General features: G+C 51.6%; 9 protein-coding genes across 9 annotated transcripts; 5 read left to right on the top strand and 4 right to left on the bottom strand.

Annotated features, from left to right (window-relative positions):
• Positions 1 to 96: 96 nt before the first annotated feature.
• On the bottom strand, positions 97 to 1542 carry VTN00DRAFT_10167 (uncharacterized protein; the record flags this gene model as incomplete). The annotated part of the gene is made up of 2 exons (XM_069426793.1): positions 97 to 861; positions 1312 to 1542. 2 exons carry the CDS (start codon positions 1540 to 1542, stop codon positions 97 to 99), a joined length of 996 nt encoding a protein of 331 aa, XP_069283929.1.
• Positions 1543 to 2984: 1442 nt separating this feature from the next.
• VTN00DRAFT_10168 (uncharacterized protein) lies at positions 2985 to 3603 on the top strand (the record flags this gene model as incomplete). The annotated part of the gene is made up of 3 exons (XM_069426794.1): positions 2985 to 3105; positions 3193 to 3255; positions 3350 to 3603. The coding sequence occupies 3 exons, from the start codon at positions 2985 to 2987 to the stop codon at positions 3601 to 3603; spliced, it is 438 nt and encodes a 145-aa protein (XP_069283930.1).
• A 1575-nt stretch (positions 3604 to 5178) lies between these two features.
• Positions 5179 to 7395, bottom strand: VTN00DRAFT_10169 (uncharacterized protein; the record flags this gene model as incomplete). The annotated part of the gene is made up of 2 exons (XM_069426795.1): positions 5179 to 6366; positions 6439 to 7395. 2 exons carry the CDS (start codon positions 7393 to 7395, stop codon positions 5179 to 5181), a joined length of 2145 nt encoding a protein of 714 aa, XP_069283931.1.
• Positions 7396 to 7834: 439 nt separating this feature from the next.
• VTN00DRAFT_10170 (uncharacterized protein) lies at positions 7835 to 8885 on the bottom strand (the record flags this gene model as incomplete). The annotated part of the gene is made up of 3 exons (XM_069426797.1): positions 7835 to 8514; positions 8572 to 8787; positions 8864 to 8885. 3 exons carry the CDS (start codon positions 8883 to 8885, stop codon positions 7835 to 7837), a joined length of 918 nt encoding a protein of 305 aa, XP_069283932.1.
• Positions 8886 to 10532: 1647 nt separating this feature from the next.
• VTN00DRAFT_10171 (uncharacterized protein) lies at positions 10533 to 12899 on the bottom strand (the record flags this gene model as incomplete). The annotated part of the gene is made up of 3 exons (XM_069426798.1): positions 10533 to 10633; positions 10696 to 10894; positions 10956 to 12899. 3 exons carry the CDS (start codon positions 12897 to 12899, stop codon positions 10533 to 10535), a joined length of 2244 nt encoding a protein of 747 aa, XP_069283933.1.
• Positions 12900 to 13318: 419 nt separating this feature from the next.
• Positions 13319 to 13622, top strand: VTN00DRAFT_10172 (uncharacterized protein; the record flags this gene model as incomplete). The annotated part of the gene is made up of 2 exons (XM_069426799.1): positions 13319 to 13348; positions 13413 to 13622. 2 exons carry the CDS (start codon positions 13319 to 13321, stop codon positions 13620 to 13622), a joined length of 240 nt encoding a protein of 79 aa, XP_069283934.1.
• A 1511-nt stretch (positions 13623 to 15133) lies between these two features.
• VTN00DRAFT_10173 (uncharacterized protein) lies at positions 15134 to 16938 on the top strand (the record flags this gene model as incomplete). The annotated part of the gene is made up of 7 exons (XM_069426800.1): positions 15134 to 15474; positions 15622 to 15777; positions 15841 to 15915; positions 15980 to 16107; positions 16161 to 16278; positions 16331 to 16609; positions 16668 to 16938. The coding sequence occupies 7 exons, from the start codon at positions 15134 to 15136 to the stop codon at positions 16936 to 16938; spliced, it is 1368 nt and encodes a 455-aa protein (XP_069283935.1).
• Positions 16939 to 19039: 2101 nt separating this feature from the next.
• VTN00DRAFT_10174 (uncharacterized protein) lies at positions 19040 to 19796 on the top strand (the record flags this gene model as incomplete). Its single annotated transcript, XM_069426801.1, has 2 exons — positions 19040 to 19064; positions 19378 to 19796. 2 exons carry the CDS (start codon positions 19040 to 19042, stop codon positions 19794 to 19796), a joined length of 444 nt encoding a protein of 147 aa, XP_069283936.1.
• Positions 19797 to 21802: 2006 nt separating this feature from the next.
• VTN00DRAFT_10175 (uncharacterized protein) lies at positions 21803 to 24581 on the top strand (the record flags this gene model as incomplete). Its single annotated transcript, XM_069426802.1, has 3 exons — positions 21803 to 21938; positions 21988 to 22608; positions 22669 to 24581. 3 exons carry the CDS (start codon positions 21803 to 21805, stop codon positions 24579 to 24581), a joined length of 2670 nt encoding a protein of 889 aa, XP_069283937.1.

Genomic DNA, 24581 nt, shown 5'->3' on the forward strand with positions numbered 1-24581 from the left:
GGTGATCGTCAAGACGGCGATCAGGGACTCTGGGATGATAGCGATACCTGTGGAAGTCAGTTAGCCTTCCATCCCAAAACACTGAATGCTATGATATTACATGCCAGTTGAGATAGCGTAGATAGCAACTTCATTCGTGACATTGAACTTGTTGACCGCAAACACGATGATAGCCAGGAGGATCGCGCAGCCAAAGAGCGTGTACGCCAGCTTGCTCAGCTTGATCTGCAGAGGCGTGCCCTCAGTAAGGCCCAAGAACTTGCCAATGGCGTCCCAGATGCGCAGTGTCAGACCCTTGACGGGCTGAAAGTTACCGTGCTTCTTGCGCGACAGGGAGCGGTTCGGCTTGCGCTTCTTGCCCTGCATGGACTGAGCGATCTTACCGAGTTCGGTGGACATGCCCGTGAAGACGACGATGCCGCGGCCGCGACCCTTGGTCACGGTCGAGGAGGAGTAGGCCATGTTGAGACGGTCGCCGACACCGGTGGAGACCTCGTCGCGGCCGGAGATGTCGAAGCTGGCGTCCTTGGCCACGGGGATAGCTTCTCCAGTGAGAATCTTCTCGTCACATTCCAGGTTCATGCACTCGAAGATGCGTATATCGGCAGGGACGGTGTCACCCGTCTTGATCTGGACGATATCTCCAGGGACCACCTCCCCGGATGGGACGGTGCCTGTTTGCCCGTTGCGGATGACGGTGGCGGAGGGAGAGGACAGCGAGCGCAAAGCGTCCATCTTCTTCTCAGCCTGAAACTCTTGGTAGAAACCGATAAGGACGTTGGCAACAATGACAGCGGTGATAACTCCACCTTCGACGTAGTCGGAGACACCGTAGGCGAGAGCCATTGCGAGGATGAGGACCTTGATTCAAGGAGAAACGTTAGCATCCGTTGATTGGTAAACCATCTAACTGGAAGCCTGTAGCAGAAGCCTTCTAAAGAAAGAAAGTTGGTAGTCCACTTAATTTCATCATGTACGGTAGCAGTAAGAGGCTCCCTGTAGATAGATCAAATGGAAGCCGAAAGGAGCGGGCTTTATCAGGATAAGCTTAGGGCTGGATCAGGTCTTCTTCCCTCAGATCCTCTGAATGAATGATAAAAAAAAGTATTGCATTTCATTGTGATATTACGACCCTCTATGAACCATACAGGAGAACAGACCCGAGTGGCAAACAGAGGGCAAGAGTTGCAAAAGTCTCCTGCCAGAATGTCTGGAGCATTCATCGCAGACCAAACGGAAACATGGATATACCGAAAACACCAGAAGAGTCGCAAAAAGGAAGAAGCGGTAAAAAAAAAGAGAGGTACGTACCATAATCATCGCGTTTGAGATCTGCTTTCCCAGAAGCGCGTACCACTTGATACTGCTATCGCCCTCCAACTGGTTGCGGCCATAGCGCTGCAGCAGCTCCTGGACCTTTGCATCCGTGAGGCCAGTCTCGAGGTTGGTCCCGAGTTGCTGAGCCGTTCCCTCAGCAGACATCAAAAATGGGTGCCTTTCATAGGCCTGATTCTTGGAGTCGGCCTTCTTGGAAGAACGCATCGTGACCGTTCCTCTCTTTTGCCTTTTTTTTCCCTCTATTTATATGAGATATATAAAGGTGTGGTTCTTTTGATCGTATTATATTGTTCGAAAGATGACGAGCTTCACACAGCCGCTCTTACCTGTAAGATGATGAGGTGGATGGGAGGAAGGAGTCAAAGGGCGACGACAGGTGGTAGGTCTGAACCAGAGGGTAAAGGGAAACTAGACCCATTCGCTTTGCAGGCCCAAAGCTGTCAGTATCCTCGTGGAAAGATAGTGTACACGGATTTCGTCCGGTGGATGATGTAGAACAGCAAGAGCTGCTGTGAAGGGAAGGTGGTTCGACGGATATTGACCAAACGAATGTGTGTATCAGGAAAGCTAGGAGGTATGTACGACGAACGAGGAAGTCGACAACCGATGGAAATATATACCCGTTTTTTGAGGTGGAAAAAGAAAAGGACGAAGAGAGGAGGCGGGGGAGGAAGCCGGTCTTATATAGACGGCCATTGTCCTCTCCAGGGCACAGGGTCTGGATCCTGACACGCAGATAACTCGACCAGGCGCCCCACTCTCCGCCGTGCCTGTTCCACCGCCCAGCGGAGTGGACGAGACCGCCGTCCTATGAGGCCAGGTGAGATACCAAGTACGGAACGGTCGGCGAGGACCTGGTATTATCATTATTGCGGTGCCAAGAAAACTCCGGGGGCCTCTCACTGGCCCAGCATGAGGGCCGGCGGGTGGTCTGACGCCTTTAGGGCTTGGGGGCGGGCGGCCGCCCGCAGCGATCTGGGCAAACGCCAAGACATCGGCCGCTTCCGTCCACGCCCGCCCACGACTTTGGCAGCGGTTGATTCCCCCTAATTGCCGGTTTAACGCAGCGGGGTGGGGATCCGCTGACCGCAAGAAGTCCGTCCCATTGGTCTCTCCATATCGCCACCCCGCTCGGAGGCGGGCATGCGACCCTGGGTCTCTGAACCTTGTATTACCCCGTAGGGGAGCCCGCTCTCCTTATCCTTGTTTCGCGGTCGAGGACAGGAGAAGAGAGGGGATGCAGTATAGCAACTCATATGGCCATGATACCCTGGTAAGTGCAGGGTAGCAACTAAAACAAAAAAGCCACACGGTAAACGGCTTCCAATACCATGGCTCCTCAACACTCCGCTAGGTAGGTAGATAGGTGATCAGGACGCCACGCAGGGACGGAAATCAAGAGAGACAACACGGTATGAGTCTATGAGATCGCATGCTATGGCTGCATGGACCTCTTATCGCCCATGCGTCATGGCCCATCCAGATCTCAACGCCGTCCGTGACCCCATTTCCCGGGCTCCCTGGTCGCTCTTCGCACCCCCATCTAGCCTGATATCCGGCATGAGATTTCCCGTATGGGAGAGGAACGTGCATAAGCCAGGATTCTAGCCTCGAAGCTACGGGCTTGGTCAGTGGATAAAAATATTATGAAGGCCGGTGGCAACGGGCTGAAGAATTCCGGACCCGATCCAAGAAAGCACCGGTGCCCACAAGAGCCGCTCGGCCTCCAGGTTCTGGCTACCCGACGCGTCACGGTAAAGGGGGCCCGTAGGTTGGTGACTCGTCAAAGAACTGTTGCTGCTGTTCGTTATCCCGCTGAGTTTTTCTCTGTTGACTGCTGACAGTAACGTGCAGTGCAGCCTCCGGCCACAAAACCATCTCCTCCCTCAAAAGTCTTGTTGGATTTCCCTGCGAAGAGTAAGACGATGCAACATAGACTTCGAGCCCTACCAGGCAGGCTCGCTTAACTCGGCTGCAACGGCGGGGAAAAGGGAAAACAACCTTGTGAAAGTCCCCAAGACGTCGACGTCGAATGACGCCATCCCACGCTCCACGCTAGCCTCGGATCCCGGGACGTCGCCAAGCCGCGCCAAGCCTGCCGCCCAGACTGATGCCAAGAATTTCCGTAGAGGAGGTGAGGAGAGAGCGGCCTCCGGCAGCGACGCCAAGAGCGGCGGTCGGAAAATAAGTGAGAGGCGTCAGGAACATCGTCCGCTTTCAATGGACGGATTATCGGATGCTGGTACAGGCGTGATCGGGTTCTGAGTTCTAAAAATCCGAGAAAAGGCCAAAAGAAAAAGGTTGTCCGTGATGGGCATGTATTGAATCTATTGATTGGATAGCTGGTCAGCCCACCTACCTATTCCCTGCCTGGGCTTTAGAGCAGAAGGGTAAAGCCCAAAGCCTAAAAATCAGACCATAACACGCCCGAGTTGAGTTCGTCTAGGATAAAAAAGCGGCCAAGAAATATACGAGCGTGACACTAACAATCCTGACGCGAACGCAGCCATGCATTCTTGGCGGCGACGGCAGTCCGAGAATCTCGTTGGGACAAGCCTCGAAACTTCCAGAAACGAGTTCCGCGCGACGCCAGACAGACGCCAGACCTGCAGGGCCATGGATGGATCTTGGAGGGTTGTGTAGATCCTGATCTTTGCTATCTATCTGGTTCCGGCGGGCTGATGATGATGATGATGTGCGTGCACGGAGGATATCCGGAGGAACCTTGTAGCAGGGTAGGGCAGTAAAGGTTTTGTTTAGACCCAAAAACCAAGGTAGATTATTATTAGTATTAGGTAACTCTGCTGACCGATATGACTTCTTTATTAATTAGGTATCTTTGACACTGCATATGTGACTAGAGGGAGTAGTTGGAAGACCGACGGCAGAAGAAGATTATGCTACCCAAGTACAGTAGTATGTGCCCAGACGGGTTTGTAAGTAATAACAACCTCGAATCGCACTCATTCAACTAGCCCAGGTTTGGCAGTTCTTCTGAGCCCGGGCTACCTACGTAGTAATGACAAGCATCTCTTCCTTGTCTCTGCTCCACTCAAGACCGTCCATATCTGTAAACGCGCGTACCTCTCTGTCTTGGTAACTTCCGCTGACTTAGCGGAGAGCATCGATAACGCCATCTCCCCGTAGACGGCCAAGAAAGGCTTGGCTCCATTATTGCCCGATCTTTGCGTTCGTATTCGGGGTTGTATGCGAACACTGAAAAGGGGTAAGCGCCAAAGATAAGATGCCCAACTGCTTCTCAGATGTTCTAGATCCGCTGCCCTCGGAAATCTGCCAGCCTAGGTGGTCCAGTAAGAGAACATGTCTATCCCATGTACACCGTACATAGATGCATGTGTATAGACACAGTTGTCAAACATATATGCGACATGACCACGGTGGTCATGTCGCCAGTCTCATGCCACATGCATGGCTTGCCACGAGGTTAGAATCAATGGAAAACTTCCGGCAACTGATGTCATACATGCAAATTAAACCCCCTCATCTGGGGAAGAGACGCAGGGCAGTACTGTCTGCATCTGATATCCTTTGAGTCTGGCCGAAGGAGCGGTGTGAGGCTTACAGCGAATCAGCCATGGCGCACAGATCGTTTCAGAACCGGCCTAGGCAGAAAGAGGATTTCGATGAATATTGCTGAAAGCCTGACCACTCTGACATGTTCTTAGAGCTGGACAGTGGCGTTTCGCTGCAAAGGATATCTGAAACACGTGCGGCAGGTATGCGTAATATCGTAAGTGCAATGGGGCAATCTGAGAGATTTCTGTCGACATCGCCGAGTCCAGAACACGAGATACGCCCCATAGCTCTGCGAGCTATATCTCATTTCCTACTCTTCCCCTTCCCTTTTTTCTTCTTGGTACTCTCAGCCTCCGGGATTGTTATCGTGCCTTCTACGACATCTTCGCCCTGACCCTTCAGCTTCTCCGATCCGCTGATGAAGAAGGTCAGATCACGATTCTGTTCCGTCAGATCAGCATTGGAGGCCTTCAGCTTCTCAACTTCTGAAGTCAAGAATTCGACACGCTCCATGAGGCTCTCGTTTATTGCCTTTTCCTCACGCCACTCCTTTTCCATCTTGCGGGCCATCATTTCGAACTTCTCCGCCCGCTTTTCTGCCCGTGCCTTGTCACGTTCAAGGTTGGGAACAGTCTCGTTTGCGAGGGTATCGTATTGCTGTTGCAGTGCCTTAAGGCTCGATGTGGCTTTCTCCGCAGCTTCCTGCGCGGATGAAGCAGCGACGCTGGCCTGTGACGCCTTGTCCGCTGCACGTTCCACAATTTCTTCAAAGTACGTGCGCTGACTCTCAAGCTGGCTTGTCAAGAGATGCGTATATTCAACACTCATATTCTCCAGCTTCTCCCGGGGAACAGCGTCTGCCCAGTCGGGAGGATCGAGTGCGCTATTGTCCGCGGCAGGAAGTTCCACGAGTTTCCCATCCGACTTGTTCTGAATGATGCGGTGTACGTAGCCATCCCCCACGTAGTCCCAGACACGCTGTGTAGCGAGGTCCATAGCGAATGCATGGGAGGTCTGCTTGAAATGCGCAAAGGCATGCGCTCCATCGTAGCGACCGCAGCCGATATTCCCGCATATCAGGCAAAGCCATAGATTCAGTTCCGAATGGCAGACACTACACTCGGTAGGTCCATCGTACTCGCCGCGTCTGATGAAGTCATCCTGAGTGTATCGACATACTGGACAACCGCTCCCTTTCCACTTCTGTAGACATGTGCAGTGGAAGACATGCTGACAGATAATCGTCAGCAAGCCGGTGGTCTCATCCATACGCTCCAGGCAAACAGGACAGGTCGGCAGCTCGATAAGGGACGGCGTAGGAGGAGCGAGCGGTTTAGTGGAGAGGGAGGCCGAGGCCAGGGAGCCAGACTGGTTGGCAGCGGTTGCCGTGGTCGTAGACGGTGTAAGAAGACCGCTCTTCGCAGACTCTGCACTGTCGTCCACAGCCTGTATTTCCACCGTCTTCACGAATACTACGTGACAAGTTTCAGGCTGGTAGATACACATACTGTCAGTATCACGCTGTAGCTTTCAAGCTAGGCCTAGACAGAGGTGGGAACTTACCTCCATACTGTTGAAAACCTTCCCATTCCACTCCTTCTGCCACGCCCTCGCCTTCTTCCCGCTCCGGAACTTCATCAAAACCATGTAGCGATTCGCCCTCGCCGTCCTGATCATCCGGAAATGGCTAACATCGTCCCTTGTCTCCTCACCAACGAAGCCAAGGAAATCGGACGGCGAGAGATACGACGGGACTGCGAGAATACAGAGCGTCGTGCAGTCTTCATCCGGGTGCAAGGGAGAGGACTTCTCTCCCGCATCACCGTTACCTAGACGCTGCTGCTTGCTGGCTCCACCACCAAGGTGGTCCGGAGGCTGTCGCGCGGCCGACGAGCCCTTCAGGTATGACGGATAGTCGTCGACGATGAGGGAGGGCGTCTCTTTCGCATCGCGGTACAGGTGCACGATGCCCCAGACGCTGTCTGATAGCTTCTGATCGAGTGGAAGGTACCTGCCCTTCGTGTGCAGGCCGCCCAGGATATCCGTCCCGATGCCCGTCGTGACGGGATTGCTGTTGGCCTTGTCCAGCCGCTTTTGCTGCTTCGCACTCTGCTGTTCCGAAGCTACCATATCGATGCTCTCAATGGAGATCTGATCCAGCCTCAGGTCTTTCTTGATGTCAGAAGGCGGGGTTGCGGATCGCGAGTAGATGAGAGAAGGAGAAGTCGTGACTGCGTCGGTATTTTTGTTTGAGTCGTTGTTGCCTGTGGGTAGATGGTTTGAAGAACTGGCTGTCTCTGGAATCAGACATTGATTATTATCACTACAGTTCCGGCGCGAGCTTCGTCCTGACAGCTTGTGGTGCGCTCGTTTCTGGAACGGAAGCAGAGCTTCGCATGCAGATTCAAACGATAAAGATGTCTGCGGGTGTGCGCTCTCGGGATGGCGAGCTGCGCCTCCAAGACTGGATCGACTGTAAGGAAGCAGTTCAAGCGAGATGTGATAGAAGTAAGAGGGCATTCCGGCGCATGTTCATATTGCTGGGACCTTGGATCTTCCACTGGAGTATCGAAGTGGGCTCCGGGTGATTTGATTCCCGATATTCTGGGGTACAACCGCCGCCGGCGGTCACGTGATGACACCAGCTCCCGGCAGCTATCTGCTAGTTCGACGTAGTACCTCACGTCAAGGTGGCGAGGTCTGCAAAGAGTCCACGGTCTGTGCAAAATTTGATCTACTGTGGCAAACTACGGCAAATTCACTGAAAATACAGCAGCATGAATGGATGATCTGATAAATCGTATTGTGAAAAAAATGTATGTATCTAGTAGAGAAAGGTATGTCACATTCAAGAGTCCCGAGTCATTAAGCCATCCAGTCCGTCCAAACGCCGTGCAAGGCCATGCAAATCATAGCACAACCGTAACTGAAGAGAAGAAAGCAGTTCCAAGATCAACCCTTAGTTACCACCACGGAGTCTGAGAACCAGGTGGAGAGTGCTCTCCTTCTGGATATTGTAGTCGGAGAGCGTGCGACCGTCCTCAAGCTGCTTGCCCGCGAAGATCAAGCGCTGCTGGTCTGGTGGGATACCCTCCTTGTCCTGGATCTTGCTCTTCACGTTGTCGATTGTGTCAGAGCTCTCGACCTCCAGCGTAATGGTCTTTCCGGTCAGAGTCTTCACGAAGATCTGCATTCCTCCACGCAGGCGGAGGACAAGGTGCAGTGTAGACTCCTTCTGAATATTGTAGTCTGACAAGGTGCGGCCATCCTCCAGCTGCTTACCAGCGAAGATAAGACGCTGCTGGTCCGGGGGAATACCCTCCTTGTCCTGGATTTTCGACTTCACGTTATCGATGGTATCTGACGATTCGACTTCGAGGGTAATGGTCTTTCCGGTGAGGGTCTTGACGAAAATCTGCATTCCACCACGCAGACGCAGGACAAGGTGGAGAGTGCTCTCCTTCTGGATGTTATAGTCGGAAAGGGTGCGGCCATCCTCGAGCTGCTTGCCTGCGAAGATCAGGCGCTGCTGGTCTGGGGGGATACCCTCCTTGTCCTGGATCTTGGACTTGACGTTGTCGATGGTGTCGCTCGACTCCACCTCCAGGGTGATAGTCTTGCCGGTGAGGGTCTTGACGACTGCGAGATGGTTAGTACATGTTCAGATGAACTGAAAAACCGATGGTTAGGACGTACAGATCTGCATTCCACCACGGAGACGAAGCACCAGGTGAAGGGTGGACTCCTTCTGGATGTTATAGTCGGAGAGCGTGCGACCGTCCTCAAGCTGCTTGCCCGCGAAGATCAAGCGCTGCTGGTCTGGGGGGATACCCTCCTTGTCCTGGATCTTGGACTTGACGTTGTCGATGGTGTCGCTCGACTCCACCTCAAGGGTGATAGTCTTGCCGGTCACTGCAGACGAAATACGCAGTCAGCAGATGTCCAACGTGGCGAGGAGTACAGACGCAGTGGGGTCGGGGTTACTCACAAGTCTTGACGAAGATCTGCATGGTGGTTTAGAGTGATGAAAGTCGTATCTGGCTAGACTATGTGGCTCTCTTGAGCAGATTCGTAGGACGTTGACAGAGAAGAAAGTAGGGAGGGAGGCAGAGAGGAAGTGATGTGAAGGTAGAAAGAAGGTGAAGCGGAGGAGAACGGAGGGGGACGTTTAAGTAGGAGACGAGGAGGGAGGCGGAGGCGAAGCTCTTAGTCAGAGAGCAGATAGGCTGATACGAGCGGTCAGTGACAGCAACCGGCCAGTTCCTCGCAGGTGTCCCGGTCTGGTTGGCCAGTGACAAGCACGCAGCCCCGGCTTCTTCCCGGAGGTCGGGGAAGCTGCTAGAAAGCGGCCGCCCGGGTGAGTCAGGCGGTTCCAGGGGTCGACAGGCGTCTCCCTCTGTCCCTCAGGGCGATCCGCCGCTGACGCCATCTGCCGTCTACGGACACTTCACTCCTCGCACCTCCGCATCCATCACACCATCCTGGACGTGTAATCATGAAACCTATGGTAGCCTTCCGTTGCGCTTCCACACTACAGCGTACCCGTTCCGGACCCTCTATCGGGTACTCTCAACTCATGGTACGAGATGCTTTGCTTGCTACGATGCCTCCAACACAGCTTCCCTCTGCTCGTCCGCGATGACGTGTTGATACCTTATCGCGAGGCCGCTAGGGAATGCGGTGGGTTCAATAGTGGGAACCTCCGGCAGGCTCCAGTACTATTTGCAGTGCTCGAAGGTCCTCATACGGCTTAGCCCCATGCCCGTTGACCCCACCTGCCTCTACAGGATCAGGCCACTCTGCTGCTTGGCCCACAACATCAGTCCGTACTCCGGACTCTATCCAATCTGGTCAACGCCAGCACGGTGCGACAGCTATCTAGTGCACGCATTCGATTCGATTTCCCTCTGTATTGCACGTTTGGGGAAATATAGTGAGACTGATATCTTAACACTATGTAATTGTCGGGCTCGCCTGTGCCGCCCTCTTGTGTCGAAGATGCAGAATTTGGTCATGTCACGCAAGCACATCGCCCAGGGCCGCGCCCTGCGCGCCTTTCATTGAATTGCGTCTGCAACCTGGAGGCCGCGATGCCATCAAGAAGATAAAAGACTAACCTCGGGAGACCGCGGACAAGGACAGTGGTCACGTGTCTCGAGGAACTAAATGCAACGCTCAATGCACAGAACAAAGCAAATCCAAAAGTACACCGCGGCCAGAACAAAGAACCAAGGCAGAAAATTCAACAAATCGACCACTCAGTTGCGCCGCAATCGTGCTGCCAAGACATCTCATGACCTGTGACCGTACAACGTCATAACGTTCGTGATCCTCGTCACCGCTGTTGGAAACATATGCGAGAAGATATATGACTGAGAAAAGAACAGGTAATGAAGATCAGGGAGGCCAGGCTCGAGGAGAAGTGGGAGCAACTTAGCAAGGAAAACAAAAAGTCACTCCGCAAAAAATCACAGAAACAGAAGGAAAGAGATGTCCAAACCAAGGTTGCTGCACAATAGGCGCTTTTGGTAGTTTTTCTCATGACCATGAAGACATTTGTTATCTCATACGGTTCGTGTCATGTCGATGCCGTCATCTTTGCAGGCCGTAAGGGGATTACGTCAATCGTTTCTCGGTGCTTCATCTTTAAAAATAGTCTAATTGGCTCGAATAACCAGCTTTGAAACAAATTTGTTCGACAGGCAGTCAAAGTCGTTGCGGTTAAATGTCGAATTTGCGCGGCTGCGGAGGTATGATTCTGAAAAGACGAAGTCAGCAACAAAGAAAGGCATCAAAAAAAATCAGAGCAATTCAACGTACCGTATTGAGTTACGTGCTGGCGGACCTCCGTCATAGTGTTGCAGACGTCAGGGTTGGAGTTCAGCAGATGGTGGTGCTTGTGCGTTTCCCAGTCGGTAAAAGCAGGAAGCTTTTGCGAGATGGCTTGGAAGAGGCCAACGATGACACCGACCGGCGTGGTCTCCATATCATTGCAGAACTTTTCCACAGCGGCAGCGTCCTGGAAGACCGTCAGCGTCGTGCCTGTGGACATTATCAAGGCATGGAAGCCCTCAACTTACCGGAACGCGGTAATGGCAGTCAAATTGCATTTCCTCCCATACCGCCAACAGAATCGAAGCAAGGATGAAGATGGTTGGCCAGTTCTTCAACTTGTCACCGCTGTAGACACTGGAGTAGAGGGTCGAGAGCTCCTCCAAGACATCCTTCTGCAGCTCCCGCCACATGTTCGCCATGGCGCACTTGATCTGGAAATTGATCATCACAGGCGCCATCGTCTTACCCTTGAACTTGGATGTTTCATTCTCGATCTTGCCAAGGAAGCCCTCTTCTTCACCGATACCTTCGACCATCGTCACATGAAGGGTGAGATTGTATGCAAGGATGAGCTTGAGAGCCTTGCGAATGACGGCAAGCTTCGTACGGAAGTAGTAGCGGAAGGCAGTCTTCAGCATTTGCGTCAGGAACGGCGTGCCCTCGAAATAGTCGTCAACGAATTTCTCGAAGCTGCCGTTTCCGTCAATATGACGGTCAAGGTAGTCAGAGAGCATCGCATGCGAGATGCCTTCCATCCCAGCGGACAGCTTGGCGGTTGCCACCTCATATTGAGTAGGCTCTCGTTGGATTGTCTCCACCCAGTCGAGGTTGAAGCATTGGTCGTCCCGTACGTAGACCTCGCGAGCATTGATCGGAAGTATCTGTCCATACCCATGAGTGACGAAGAGAGTCCGCTCTTTCTCTGAGAACCCTTTGATGTTCCCGACCGAAAAGCCGAGAGTAATGTGACGCTCGTAATCCGCCTTCCAGTCTTTCATGAAGTACCCAATCTCTTTGATGTCAATCCGAGTGCATGGCACCTGCCATAATCTTGCATGAGATGGCTGGCAGCCAGCACATGGCTCACCTTTGTCGCAAGTTTTCTTCAGGAACTTGCATCGCAGGCAGGCTCTCAGTTTCCGGATCTCGCTTGCCTGTTTCCGCTGGTCGGGCTTCAAAGGACCCTTCCGCTTTCCGACACGCTTCTCGGTTTCCGGCTTGCCGGTTTGCGATTGCTTGCGAACCTTGGTCTCCGCCGTCTTCGCAGCAATTGGGCTCTTCCGGGACGGCTTCCTGCTGGTCGGAGAAGTCGAGGATGACTGAGATGAAGACCGAGTCGGAGGCGACTTTTTGATCGGAATAGTAGCAACGGGACTGACAGCAGTGGGAGACTGGGAGCCGTGGGAGCCATGATCGCTGCAAGACACTCGTCGATTCCCCGGGTTGCTGTAGACGGACTCCACGGGGGACTCGGAGCTGGGCGAACTCAACGGGTTTGAGATATCGACAAAGCTGCCAAACGGGGAAGAATCCGACAGAGACCTATCGTGGAGCGTCTGGGTCGGATCTATGAATACCTGCTCCGGAAAAGTGAAATCAATGGAACGGCGGTTGTTCTCGATGAGGCTCCAGCCATTGTCGCTGCTGGAACTAGTCAGGGACCGAACCTCCAGGTAAGTGTCCGTGGGCGAACTGGAGTCGGGGACGCTGTGCGAGGGCGCATATGAAGACATGTCCGGAAGGCCATCTGCAAAGGACATGAAATCCGTGGCGTGATAATCCGGGTAGTTGAACGGCATGATGTCCACCTGCGCAGAGAGAGGCAGGTAGGGACCGTCCAGCAGGCCGGTATCCAAGGGCGCTTGAGTCGCAGGCATCAGGTCGACGGGAGAGGCTTGCAGAGGCATCGCATAGCTCGAGGTGAACTGGGGAGCAGAGGAAGGGTCATCTTGATATTGGAGGTGGGGTTGCAGCTGTTGAAATTGCCAGTCCGCCATCAGATTGGGATCGTGAGTGACAGTCTGCTCGAATGCGTGACCGCTGGTTTGGAGAGGTGAGATGTCGCGCCTCCCATCCGTCCGCTGGCTGTTCTGGTCCACCGCCACGGGCCATGTCTGGGGCTGGAGATAGCCTCTGGAGTCGTAATCGAGACCTACGAGGCCATCGCCGGTGATATCGACATTGGACATCGTCGAGGCCGCTACACAACGGGAACGGCGAGGGCGAAGACGGGAACAAGAGGACAGAAAGGATCCGGTGAAGCCTGGAAAAAGAGGGCTTCAAATGTCGAAAAGGCACGAAATCCGGGGGGGAGGCGAGAAAAGAGAGCGGGCGGGATAACAGGATTAGGCCACCGGGCCGCGAGCGGTGGGGAGCGAAGCGGCGGTGAGAGAGGATGCGTTGTTGAGGTACGCTAGGGACCCTTGGAGTTTAGTTATCGCTATCGTTACTGGAGGCTGGAGGGACCCGTCAGACGAATTGCCACGCCGTCGCCCGCTAGATGTCGCTAGGCCTCTGATGTACCTGCGATGTATCCGACGGTGCCCATAATTGAGTCTGAAGACAGGTTGTTTGTGGTTATATGCCATCCGTTCCACCGGGTACATCCATGACGGCTGCTGGACAACTGCCTACCTGGGTAGGACTTGTCTCCCAGTCGAAGCTTGACTGCTTGAGTCTGCTTGCATGAGAGACCCGTATAGTTTGCCAGCACTGACACGCTGGTGGCTGGAGCTGCTGGTGAGACATGGGACCCGCAGAGGAACATCGACGGAACTTTCACGACGCTCGAGAAGGCGAACAACAGGACCCTCGAACGCCGTGGCATTTACGTTCTCGGCCAGACCCCGCCAGCGACCAACCTCCGTCCCGTGCTCGCTCGGCCCAATCATCCCTCCATCGATGCTGCGTGACGAATGGGATCCTGCTGCGGTTCCGGATGGTGAGCTAGTTGACCCTCACGCTTGTCTCATTGTATGGCTGCTGCATGGATGTAGGGTCGACGACATGCAGTTTGAATCCGGACGAACGACAGAACGCTCCCGTTGCTCCCTGCCGTCTGCCAGCACAGCTAGTCTGCGTGCGCCTCGGCAAAAAAAAGCAGCACGTCTGGATCAGACGAGGTTGCTTATGCTAGCTGTGCCCTTCCCCGAGAGCGGGGTCGATTAATCTAGTGGGGAACCTTGATAACGGAATAACTAAAGATCTTGACCCTTCCCTCGGCTGTGGGATGGCAGCCCTGCCATGCGATCCCCTCTGTAGCGCACAGTAGTAGGAAGATCAGGGCCGTAGACGTACGGTATCAGTAAGGAACCTGTCCAGGCCGCAGAGAACGCAACGAAAATAGGATCTCCGTTCTAAATCGACGGTTGAACTTTCTATCGCCTTAGCACCGCGTACTCTATCTGCATCGTTGATATGATCTTGGTCTGTGTCCAACAACTATCTTATCTGGGACCTATTACTGTTTCTCCCACCTGCAGCTGTCAACCACCACGCTGCAGCGCAAGTAATATGGAGTACATCGGACTGCACAGGGCACGACGTCCTCCGTATGCCCATCTGTACGATCGTTTCCCACTTTATACAAGGTGTCGAGGAGAGGGGTTGTTCCCGTGTCGCACCCACTGCACCACTGCAAGCTCTGCAAGCCACCGGCCGTGATATACCAATTGCAACGCTGTAGCCTCGCAATTTCAAGACGCTTTTTCCTGCGCACGCTTGGATCCCACCTACTGCAGGATTCGCTCCGTGACTCGTCAAGGCTGCGGCAGTTCTCCAGATAATCCCTGGAAAAAGCAAGCTGTGACAGCTCCTTCGTTGCCTCTGCGGACCTCAAGTTTGCTCCGCGGGAAGGGTCACCCACTGAAAAAAACGCTGTCATCAAGCAGCATGAGCCCCCTGGCAAGCTCAATTAACGTGGTCTAAAAAGTGTTGGCTATTCTGAAGCATATCTGTACTCAGGTTTGGACAAAAAATATTAACCAGAGAACGAACATGTGCACAAAAAGTGACTGCGGCACATCTTTTGCGCAATTGGCCTCTTCGCCCAGTTGTGCCTTTTGGCGGGACAGAGGGGAACCGGGGCACCTGACCTGCCCCAAGAACAATCATGATAGCAACCACATGCCTAGACAAAGACAGATTCTCGATTCAAGTTGAAGAAAAATAATACTAGCTAGCAATTTTGGACAAGGGCTCTTCGTCACATGTGAGTAGGTGTCAAGAACAATTTTCCATGCCTACTTTTGCAGCTTCCAGGAAATATCGAAGAGTTCGTTTTCCATCGGGTAACCAATCTGCTCCAGAAGTATCTCGCCTCGAAGCCGAGAGCGAACAGAGTGCCAGGGCCTTGCAGGGACAAAGAGGCGGCTCCGCTGCATCTGCTCCACGAGGCCGTGACTTGCCAAAGCAGCGCAAAAAGATGACTGACACCGAAGAAGAGCCCGTTGGAATCCCAACGCTGTTCAAGAACCCGCCTCCGATCCGTGACTCACTAAGCACGGAGACTTCGAGGCTTCAGGATGAAACCGTCGAAAAATGCCTGCTATTTTTAAGAGGTATTGAGCCCACTCAACGGGGTCCGTTCAATCAATTTGGTGTACCGGCTCTCCAACGAGATGCGCACGTCGAATACCTCTACGATTCCCTGGAGGAATATCCAAGTAACTTTGTCGGCATCGACTCCAGCCGACCTTGGATGGTTTATTGGGCGCTGGCCGGCTTAAGTCTTCTCGGTGAAGATGTCATGAAATTCCGTGAACGGTGAGGACTCCAGAGCCCTCCCCATTGAGGGCTCCTTTTATCGTTACCAGCTTCTTTATCATCCCCAGCTCTTTCCGGTCTTGGCACATCCCGCTGGAGCGGTATGCATGATGAGATCCGTTGCTGACAGTCTTCGAAAATTTTCAGTGTGATTTCTACATTTACTCCTATGCAAAATGCCACTGGTGGATTTGGCGGCGGCCATGGTCAAATGTCGCATTGCGCATCGACCTATGCTGCTATTCTGAGTTTAGCGATGGTCGGAGGCGAGGACGCATTCAAGTTGGTCGATCGAAAAGCGATGTGAGTTGTCACTCTCCGGCATGCCAAGGTTCATGCGCGTCCTGCGTCCTAACCAGATCCCAGGTGGAAGTGGCTTGGTGATTTGAAACAGCCTGACGGGGGCTTTCAGGTTTGCGCAGGTGGTGAGGAGGACGTGCGGTAATGACTCCCTCCGTCCCAATTCTAGAGAGCACCGGCATGTCGTTGCTGATAATGATATCAGAGGCGCATACTGCGCGATGGTGATCATCTCTTTGCTCGACTTACCACTTGACTTGCCCCCCGAGGCCGAAGCCCGACGTCATGGTCTAGAGACGTTCGTGAGCGGCCTGCCAGAGTATTTATCGAGATGTGAGTATCAATCGCTTTCGGTGTTGTAATACATACTGACGGACGGCTTTCAGGTCAGACGTTCGAGGGGGGTATCTCTGGGAGCCCCGGAACGGAAGCACATGGTGCATATGCTTTTTGTGCTTTGGCATGCTTATGTATATTGGGAAAGCCTGAAGAGACTATTGCCAAGTATGCAGATGCATGGCCCCCACCTGTCAATCGCTACTGCTAACGGTTCTAGGCACATGGATATCCCGCTTCTATTATCCTGGCTGTCCGCTCGTCAGTATGCCCCTGAAGGGGGCTTTGCAGGAAGAACAAACAAACTGGTGGATGGTTGTTACAGCCATTGGGTAGGAGGCTGCTGGCCACTGATTCAGTCGGCCTTGAATGGCGCGCAGCCTGCATCGGCACCTCTGCAGCCAGTCGTCGGTAGTCTTCTCAGCCGTGAAGGTCTAACGAGATACATCCTCGCGTGCTGTCAGTCGAAAAGAGGCGGCCTTCGTGATAAACCGGGAAAGTACGTTGTAACCCCAATCCCACCCTAACATTATGGCAAGATCATTGACGATAGAAAGACACGTCGATTCGTACCACACATGTTACACCTTGGCAGGGTTAAGCGCTCTTCAAAACCATCATTTCCATACAGACTCGGCCGGTGGAGTCTTTGACTCCGCATTCTCCTGGAAATATGTCCCTATTACGTCGACTTCTGAGCTCGAACCGGATGTAAACATCTTCGGCGAGAATGACCGACTAATGCCCTTCCATCCCCTCTATGTCATTCCTCACAAGGCAGCAGAGAGCATGCGCGCCTGGTATAGAAAAGAAAAGATGATAACATGACTGCTATCTTGGTTCCCGAATTGGAAACCAAGCTACCGGTATTCAAATTAGAAGTGCATATCTAATGTTACAAAATACGAGTATTGATCAGAATGTAAGATAACGATTATCCCGAGAGATCTCCAACATGGATTCCCACCGTGAAGTAACCTCAGGGTCCGCCGTATTGGTAGAGCGTCCTCCGGCCCATAAGCGGCTCGAAATGGGTTTAGTCTGAATCGGACCGACACGCCTGATCCGTGCTCTCTCTCGATCGCCTTCACGTCTCACAAACATCACCCTCGGCTCCTGGTTGACGTCTGCTGTTGAAAGCATTTTGCAAGCCCCTTTGAGGCCATTTCCTCCAATACAGCACCCTAGTACTGATCCTACCAACATCAAACTACAGGTTGACGGTACACGACGTCAATCGTTGCTTCTACAACCCCAGTCCGTTGCTGCAGCTACTGAGATCGAAGGAACAGCGAACAATGTCCGGCGCTTCGAGGCCCCTCCTGACCGCCCCGGGCTTCACCCATTGCAGACTGAAGATCCAGGGACCCTGAGGCTTGTTTTCGGGCTCCTCACAGTCCGAAGATCTCGGTCCAGTCGTCCCGGAGAGATGAACCATCCGTCCCCCTTGGCGGGCGCTCAAGCCCGGCACTGCAAAGGACGCTCGGAGCAGTGATGCTCAGGAGAACGAACAGCCTGCATCGTGCAATGAAGGAGCTCATGGCTTGCACGCTGGAAACCAATTCCGAGACTCCCATCGAGTTCCACTATTCGGGTTCTGCTGCGAGGTTACGCTTGCTCCGTAATCACTCGTGCAATACGCACAGTCCATTTCTGGAATGCGTCGCATGTGTTCCCCACTATGTGAAGCCGCCAGCGGACTGCCAACTCATCATTGCATCCGATGCCTGTCACCGGGATGGAGCACAGGCTGGATCGGTTTCCACCCCTCCGGCGCAAGGCCACGGGCCCGTCTGCCACTTCCATAGCACCAGATGATGGTCTAGTCCGTGTATGGAGTTTGGTCTGTTGTTCCTGTAACTCCAGTCGTCCTATTTCGTATTGTACATCTGCTCACCAATACAACCTGCGAAAGCGGTCAGTTCGCGGCGGTCTTCTCGGAATGTTTACCGAATATCCCTGATTCATTTTTTACAAGTGCAAAAGGCCAAAAGGCCATATGTTATTATTAGACTCACTCATTTACGGCATGCTGCCTTTTTCAGAGTTTCAGCCGAAACCGGCGTCTTTCTGCACAACGCGAACTGACCTTTGCCCAATAACAAACCGCATTAGTGGAGGTTGACAGCTTTCGAGAAGGCTCACACGCCACTCTGAGGCGACGATTTCTTTTACGCGCTGCGGGGTTTGGACCCTTTCTGACGGTTCTGTCGAGGGACGAACCTCGTAAGAGCGAATAATACCCAGAAAGTCGGCACTGCTCTGCAGTAATGGTGGGCCGAGGAGCACAGCTGTCCGAACGTTCCTTCTGAACGGGAAGCCAATCTTTGACGCCTGGATCGACGGCGAATCGCGTCTTGATAGGTCGACCAGGAAGCGCTCGTCTTCCAGTTCCATCACTGGCAGTGAGCCATGCCAGCACATCAAAGTAAGAAACGAAAGTGAGAGCAGAAATGAACCTCGCACTGCACTCTGTATTAGCCAATCTGAGGAGGAACAAAAGCGACCTCGGACGTTAGTTCTGATGACTATCCTCTGCCCCACCGGTTTATTTGGGGGCGCATTAAAGCACCATTGCTTCGCTGTCAGCCGTGGCAAGTCGCTTGCTTCAGCTTTGTCGTGTTCAATCTTCAGAAGTCTTACCCGTGCCCGTTCCTTCTTTGATCGATCTGGAGGTCTTTCAGTCAGTTCAATTCGAGATCTGCGAACAATATTTGGACCACTTCACCGTCATAAGTGTCCACTGTTGTCTGACTGGAACCTACGTTGGGCATCAACCGTCACGTCCATCGCATGCCCGTCTAATGTTCCTTCCGTGATCGCAGGGCTTCTTTGCAGGATCAACACCACAAACGGCGAACACCATAGCCCACACTGTTTCTGCTCAACAAGGGAATAGATCCTATTGGGTTATTTTTCTGCCTCAAAGATGTACTACATCCTCTACCTTGCGAGTATGTTGCCCTGCATCCACATTATTGAACTCTTACCTGCACCATGTTACTACGAATCACTTTTTAGCTGGAACTTAAATTGTCACCATTTGCGTTGGATCTCTCTTCTCCATCTCTCTAGAAATCTTTTTTGGACCTATCCGCCGCCGGTGATTGTATTCCCAAGCAATTCTCAGCCAATCAATTCTGAAGGTTGAAAATTTATTTGTTACCCCTGATTACCAGATTCAATTCCTTGTTGCTTTTTTAGATAGAATCGACGTCATCAGCAAAGCTCTTGGCATTTTACAACCAATAACCGTTTATTATGCAGGTCTCTGCCGACGTCGCCGCTGGCCTGACCCTCTCTACGAAGCTTACGCTTGTCCCACTGGCTACACCTGCGTGGTGCGCGTCAATAATCGCGAATACCAGACAGATACTGTCTGCGAGACCGAGACGCTCGCTCGCGAGAACGCGGCAATGCGCGCGTACCTGATTTGTCGTAATTTCTCCGTCAACGATGGGATGTACCCCGCTGGCCATGACCACGGAGGAGTCGTGCAGGGCATCCCGGTAGCGATTGGCACGGGACGGAGGTGTCGGTACGCCGACGACACAGATACATCGACAAGTGGAGGGAGCAGGAGTGGAGGTAGCAGCCCGGAGAGCTATGAAGGTGGCCGGGTCGGTCGTGATCTACCGACCACTGGACCAGCCAGGGCTCTCGCCTATAGCAATCGGGCCCTATAATTGTGCCATACGCGGAGATAAGATCGACCACCTATGAGGTGCCTAGAAGGTCCTCTCGATCGCGCCCCCGGAAAAAAAAATAAAGAAAACGAGCCAAAAATAGGATTTGTTAAACATTAACGACGTCACGACGGTCATGACTCCTCCCGTTGCAATAGATGAGAAATGCGGCTTTCTTTCCATGCTGGGAAGATGCCCGTTTTCTCGATTATGATGACGAGAACTAATGATTTCATAGAAAGTAGTTAGTGATGGCTTTCGCTTTACCTGTTTTTACTTTTTTTCTTGTTCCCCTCCCCCTCTTCAGCCCATTCATTCTTCGACAGGGCGGGAAGCAACAAAACAACGACAGCTTGCTTGCTTTTTTTTCATCTCCGCGACACGAGAGATTTTCTGGAGGCTTGTCGGTACCTGCATGTGGTGGAAGCTAGCGATCGGTTCTTTTGAAAAAAAAAAGGTCGGGCCTGGTTCTTTGGTTGCTTCTCGCTCATTATTTTTTTTTTACGGATCTAGTTTATTCTGATTCTGTTAAGCGTCAAAAGCTGAAGGATTGAGCGATGCTAAGTTATATCTGAAGCATCGAAAGCTCTTTTTTTTTACAGATAGCTAAACGGGGCCCGTCTGGCACTTTGTCCAATGGACTTAAGGTCTTCCTACTCCTGTTCTCTTTTTTTATATAGTAATCTGCGCGCAAATACCTATGTAACCGTAGGAGAAATCTGCCTTTAACCAGACGTTCCAGCCTCGTACGGGTTGTGTAGGTAGAAAATTGCTATCTGGTTAAGTACTAAGTCTTACCTACCTAGTGACCTACCTACCGAGCAAAAGTCTACGGACACCCTGTCGACTGCCCTTCTCGTTATAGTAGGTGAGCATTGCCGCCCTGACCTCGCGCGATCGGGGTGAGGGGCGGGTGACAGTCGCGCGACTTCACCCTCTGCGTCTCAGCCGCACCAGCCTAGTTACGCTGAACAATTATTGGCTCTTCAAAAGCATCTCACTAGTATTGGTTGAAAGGTGTTGGATTTACTACCATTCAATACTCCTTTATGGGACAGGATTGAAGGGCTCACCTCAACCTGTTACAACTCACAATTAATTGCACAATGTCAATAAGGCTGCTGTGGTGACCATGATTTTAACCGACTCCCTCAGCCTTCTACTTTGGCTTAGGAATTGTCTTGTTAGAAACATTTCTGTATCGACTGGAGGTGACGTCGCTAACGTCGAAGTGAGATATACAGAATTGTTGCGTCCAGATACTGTCATTAAACTTTGCAATATTGTGGTAGTAGAACAGGGCCATAAAAGTCGTTTGAGAGCAACCCTTTCGCATATATACTCCAGCAGAACTGGTCACGCAGCTACTCTCACCTCGCCACTCTTAATAAATAAGAGATTTCCGGAAACAGTTATACAGGAAGACGGGATGAAGGGGAGGTATATTGGCCCAATGGGGGTGGGCGTTGCTGCGGTCAACTACCAAGCCACATTCTTGTTTTTGCTCTCCTTGAAAAAAGATTGATTTAAAAATGAGTTGGTCTATGTAATAGTGGCATTGGGAAACGGAGCTTTAACTGTAACAGAGTTATGCTTATTTGCAAGTGGGTTTTACTAGAGTGTTTTTTTAGTCAACACCTACCACAGAGTTTACAACTAGAATATGAGTACCGGTGAATTGGACACTGAAAATTTCTCATGGTGGCGCCGTTTATGACGATGTCTTCCACCTACACCGAGCGTGATCTTGCTGCCTAGGGGTCTCTCACGCGACAGAAGATTGCATCACTCCCCCAAGCCCTGACCTCTGCTTGTTCTCACTTTAAAAAATGGTACCCTTGAGGGGCGAATTTAGCTCCTTCCTTTGGCCTGGAGAGCTCCTTCCATCAGCAGTCGCGCTATCCAAACTGTGCTGTTTGCCGTCAATATGGCTTCCCCAGCTCATCGATACTCACGCCTATTCTCTGGTTGGTCCTCAATCGGTCCTCCATATCTGTCAAATCGCCATGGCTAATACGACGTCTAATAAAGACATTATCGAAAAGTATCCCATCGGAGATGATATCAAAACAGCTTTTCGCGTTGTGGCTGGCTCTGTACTGGGCAATATTGAACTACATGAAGCACAAACCAGGTCTGAGGGTATGGCTTGAGGATCTACTGGATCTACTCTGTTTACTAACGTGTCCAGAGCTTTCTGGAATTGCGCATACTTTCTTGAGTATTTTGCAGAACCTTCCAGCAGCGTATGCACTTCCTTCCCGAGATGCCGGCAAATCTCTTTCAGACGACTTGAAGGAACTGCAACTTTCAGTCAATACTGTTGTCGAAATTATCCTGTTAGTCAAACAAATCATTAATGATGCATCTGACGATCAGATCTGGGATACGACGTTCCGCCTTGTTAGCAATCACAAAGCGAGAAGTGCATTGACAGCGAAGACTACAGCCTTCGAGCAAGGGATACAAACTCACATCATAGATGGATTGCAGAGAGATTGGGAAGATGAGTATCTTGGGGAATCCCACCTCCTGCTAAAGCGGTTACTCCAGAAGGAAGATGCTGCATTCAACGTGAACGAACAATATGCCAGAGTGATACCAATCCTACAAAGTAGCGGCATGGGCAAGTCTCGACTCCTCGGTGAACTCAGCAAGGAATATCTGACCATTTCCTTCGTCCTACGAAGGGATCCTTATAGTGGATACCCATTTGGCGACCCTGAGATTACGGAATACCTGCTCAGGACCATGAGCAAAGAAGAACGGCATGCTCGATACATAGCTTTGATTTCTAGTACTCTGGGAAACCGTAAGATGATTCGATGATAAATTAGTAGCATGCGTCCTGAAGTGCTGACTTGGTCAACAGTGTGTACATGGTGCAGTAAGCAGCCAGAAGGATACACATCAGCTCAATTAGCATTGCACTTTTACAAACGCATGACTCCAGAGAGCAAAAGCACCAAAAGATCTCATTTTCGGGAAGAGTTCATGTGTGGTCTAGTTCGTGATGCAGATGGCATCAGTCTCGACTTTATCAGGGATCGCAGCTGGACATCTGCTTGTATGGACTACCCAAACATGATCAACCACCCCCTTGTCAATACATACTTGACACAACCTGCTAAAGCTCTGATGGAACTCCTTAACAGACGTGTGCCTTCAAACAAGCAAATATTCTTGCTCGTCTTTGACGAAGTTGCAGAGCTTTTGAAAGGTCATACAGACGCAGATACTTATTTTGTGCTGCGCAGAACCCTTGCAATGCTCAAAGACTTTTCTATCTGGAGCTTTTTCCTCTCCACGCTTTCTAACTCCAAGTTCATACTGCCCTTTAATGGAGTAGAGAAATCGGACCGGATCATCAAACAGATTGAAGTTCTTCCAGAGCCTTTTCTTGCTCTGCAGCTAGATGTGGTTGCGTCAAAGGCTCTTGAGGCTGACTACAGAGTGGAATTAAGCAAGCCCATGTCACATTTTGCGACTGCAAGGCACATGGCAATGTTCGGCAGACCACTTTGGCGAGCATACTTAGATAATCCAGCTGACCTCCGTCGTCTCGCCCGAACAAAGATTTTGTGCAATCGACGATTCAATACTCGAGATGTGAACCAGATATTTGCAGTCATGGCCTCCAGGCTGTGTTTGGATGTTGTCATGGAACATAGAGAAGCCTTTGCGCTCTCTAGTGAGGCCGTCAACTCTCATCTGAGAATTGCCTTGGCCATCAGTCCTACATCCATATCAACGACGACACCTTCAGAGCCGGTTGTCTCTGAAGCAGTCGCTGGATTGCTCTGTGATGGGCCACATGGAAGCTGCTGGAATGACAGCATTTCCACTCTCTCTGCTGAGTTGCTAGGTAGGGGTTTAGTCAGTAAAGGCGAGAAAGGAGAGCTTTTTGCTCGCCTATTGTGTATACTGGCGCGCGACTTCTACCTTGCAGAAGCTAAAAAGGACTCAAAATTCAAGGACTCGCAGTTCCCATATGCAGAGCCTTTCTCCGTTCAAGCCTTTCTTGAGTCTCTCTTGGCTCCCGAGTTTTTCAAAAATGCCATGGATTTCAAACCAAACCTATCAACAGTGAATACTCGAAGTTCGTCCAAATCTAAGGAGACAGTACCATTCAAGGGACACTTGAATTTCACACATTTTACAAGTACTGAAAGAGTTCTGGAAAGCACAGAAATGCAGGATCTGCTGCATAATTTGATTCGTCAGCAAGCAGCACTACAACTTGCAGTCAGTCAGGAAGACTGGGATCTTCTCATTCCTGTGTATTACGGCAATATGGACCAGGCTTTTGACTGTTCACGCCTCTCAGCAATTCTCATACAGGTGAAAAATCGAGCAAAGCAAACGAATATCTCCGCCGCTGTCCTCAAATTGAAAAACTACTCCAAGTTTTTTTCTTACACGAAGGACCCTATTTTGTATATCCTCATGGACTTAGGAACATCAAAAACAGATTTTGAAATCCTGGATTTGACTAAATCTGAAGACATACAGCGGTATCTCTTCGGTATACACACATTGGGAGCAGACATGAGCACTTTCGCTTGTCTCAAAGGCATATCTGAGGCTGCGCAAAGAGTGCTGAGACATGTTATGCCGGAGGACACTGATGACAGGCGTGAAGAGCATAATGCGGTCTGCCAGCGAAATGTTCGATTCCGATACCATGATTGGGAGAGTCGATTTCCGGCCATCCGGAAGAATAATCCGCCACTGCAAACATTTAAGCCCAACGAAGGAGATGCGCACATGTTCGGGACAGATTAA

This window comes from Thermoascus crustaceus (genome assembly GCF_041956765.1).
Source record: "Thermoascus crustaceus strain CBS 181.67 unplaced genomic scaffold VTN00scaffold_9, whole genome shotgun sequence".
In the NCBI taxonomy this organism is placed as follows: Eukaryota; Fungi; Ascomycota; class Eurotiomycetes; order Eurotiales; family Thermoascaceae; genus Thermoascus; species Thermoascus crustaceus.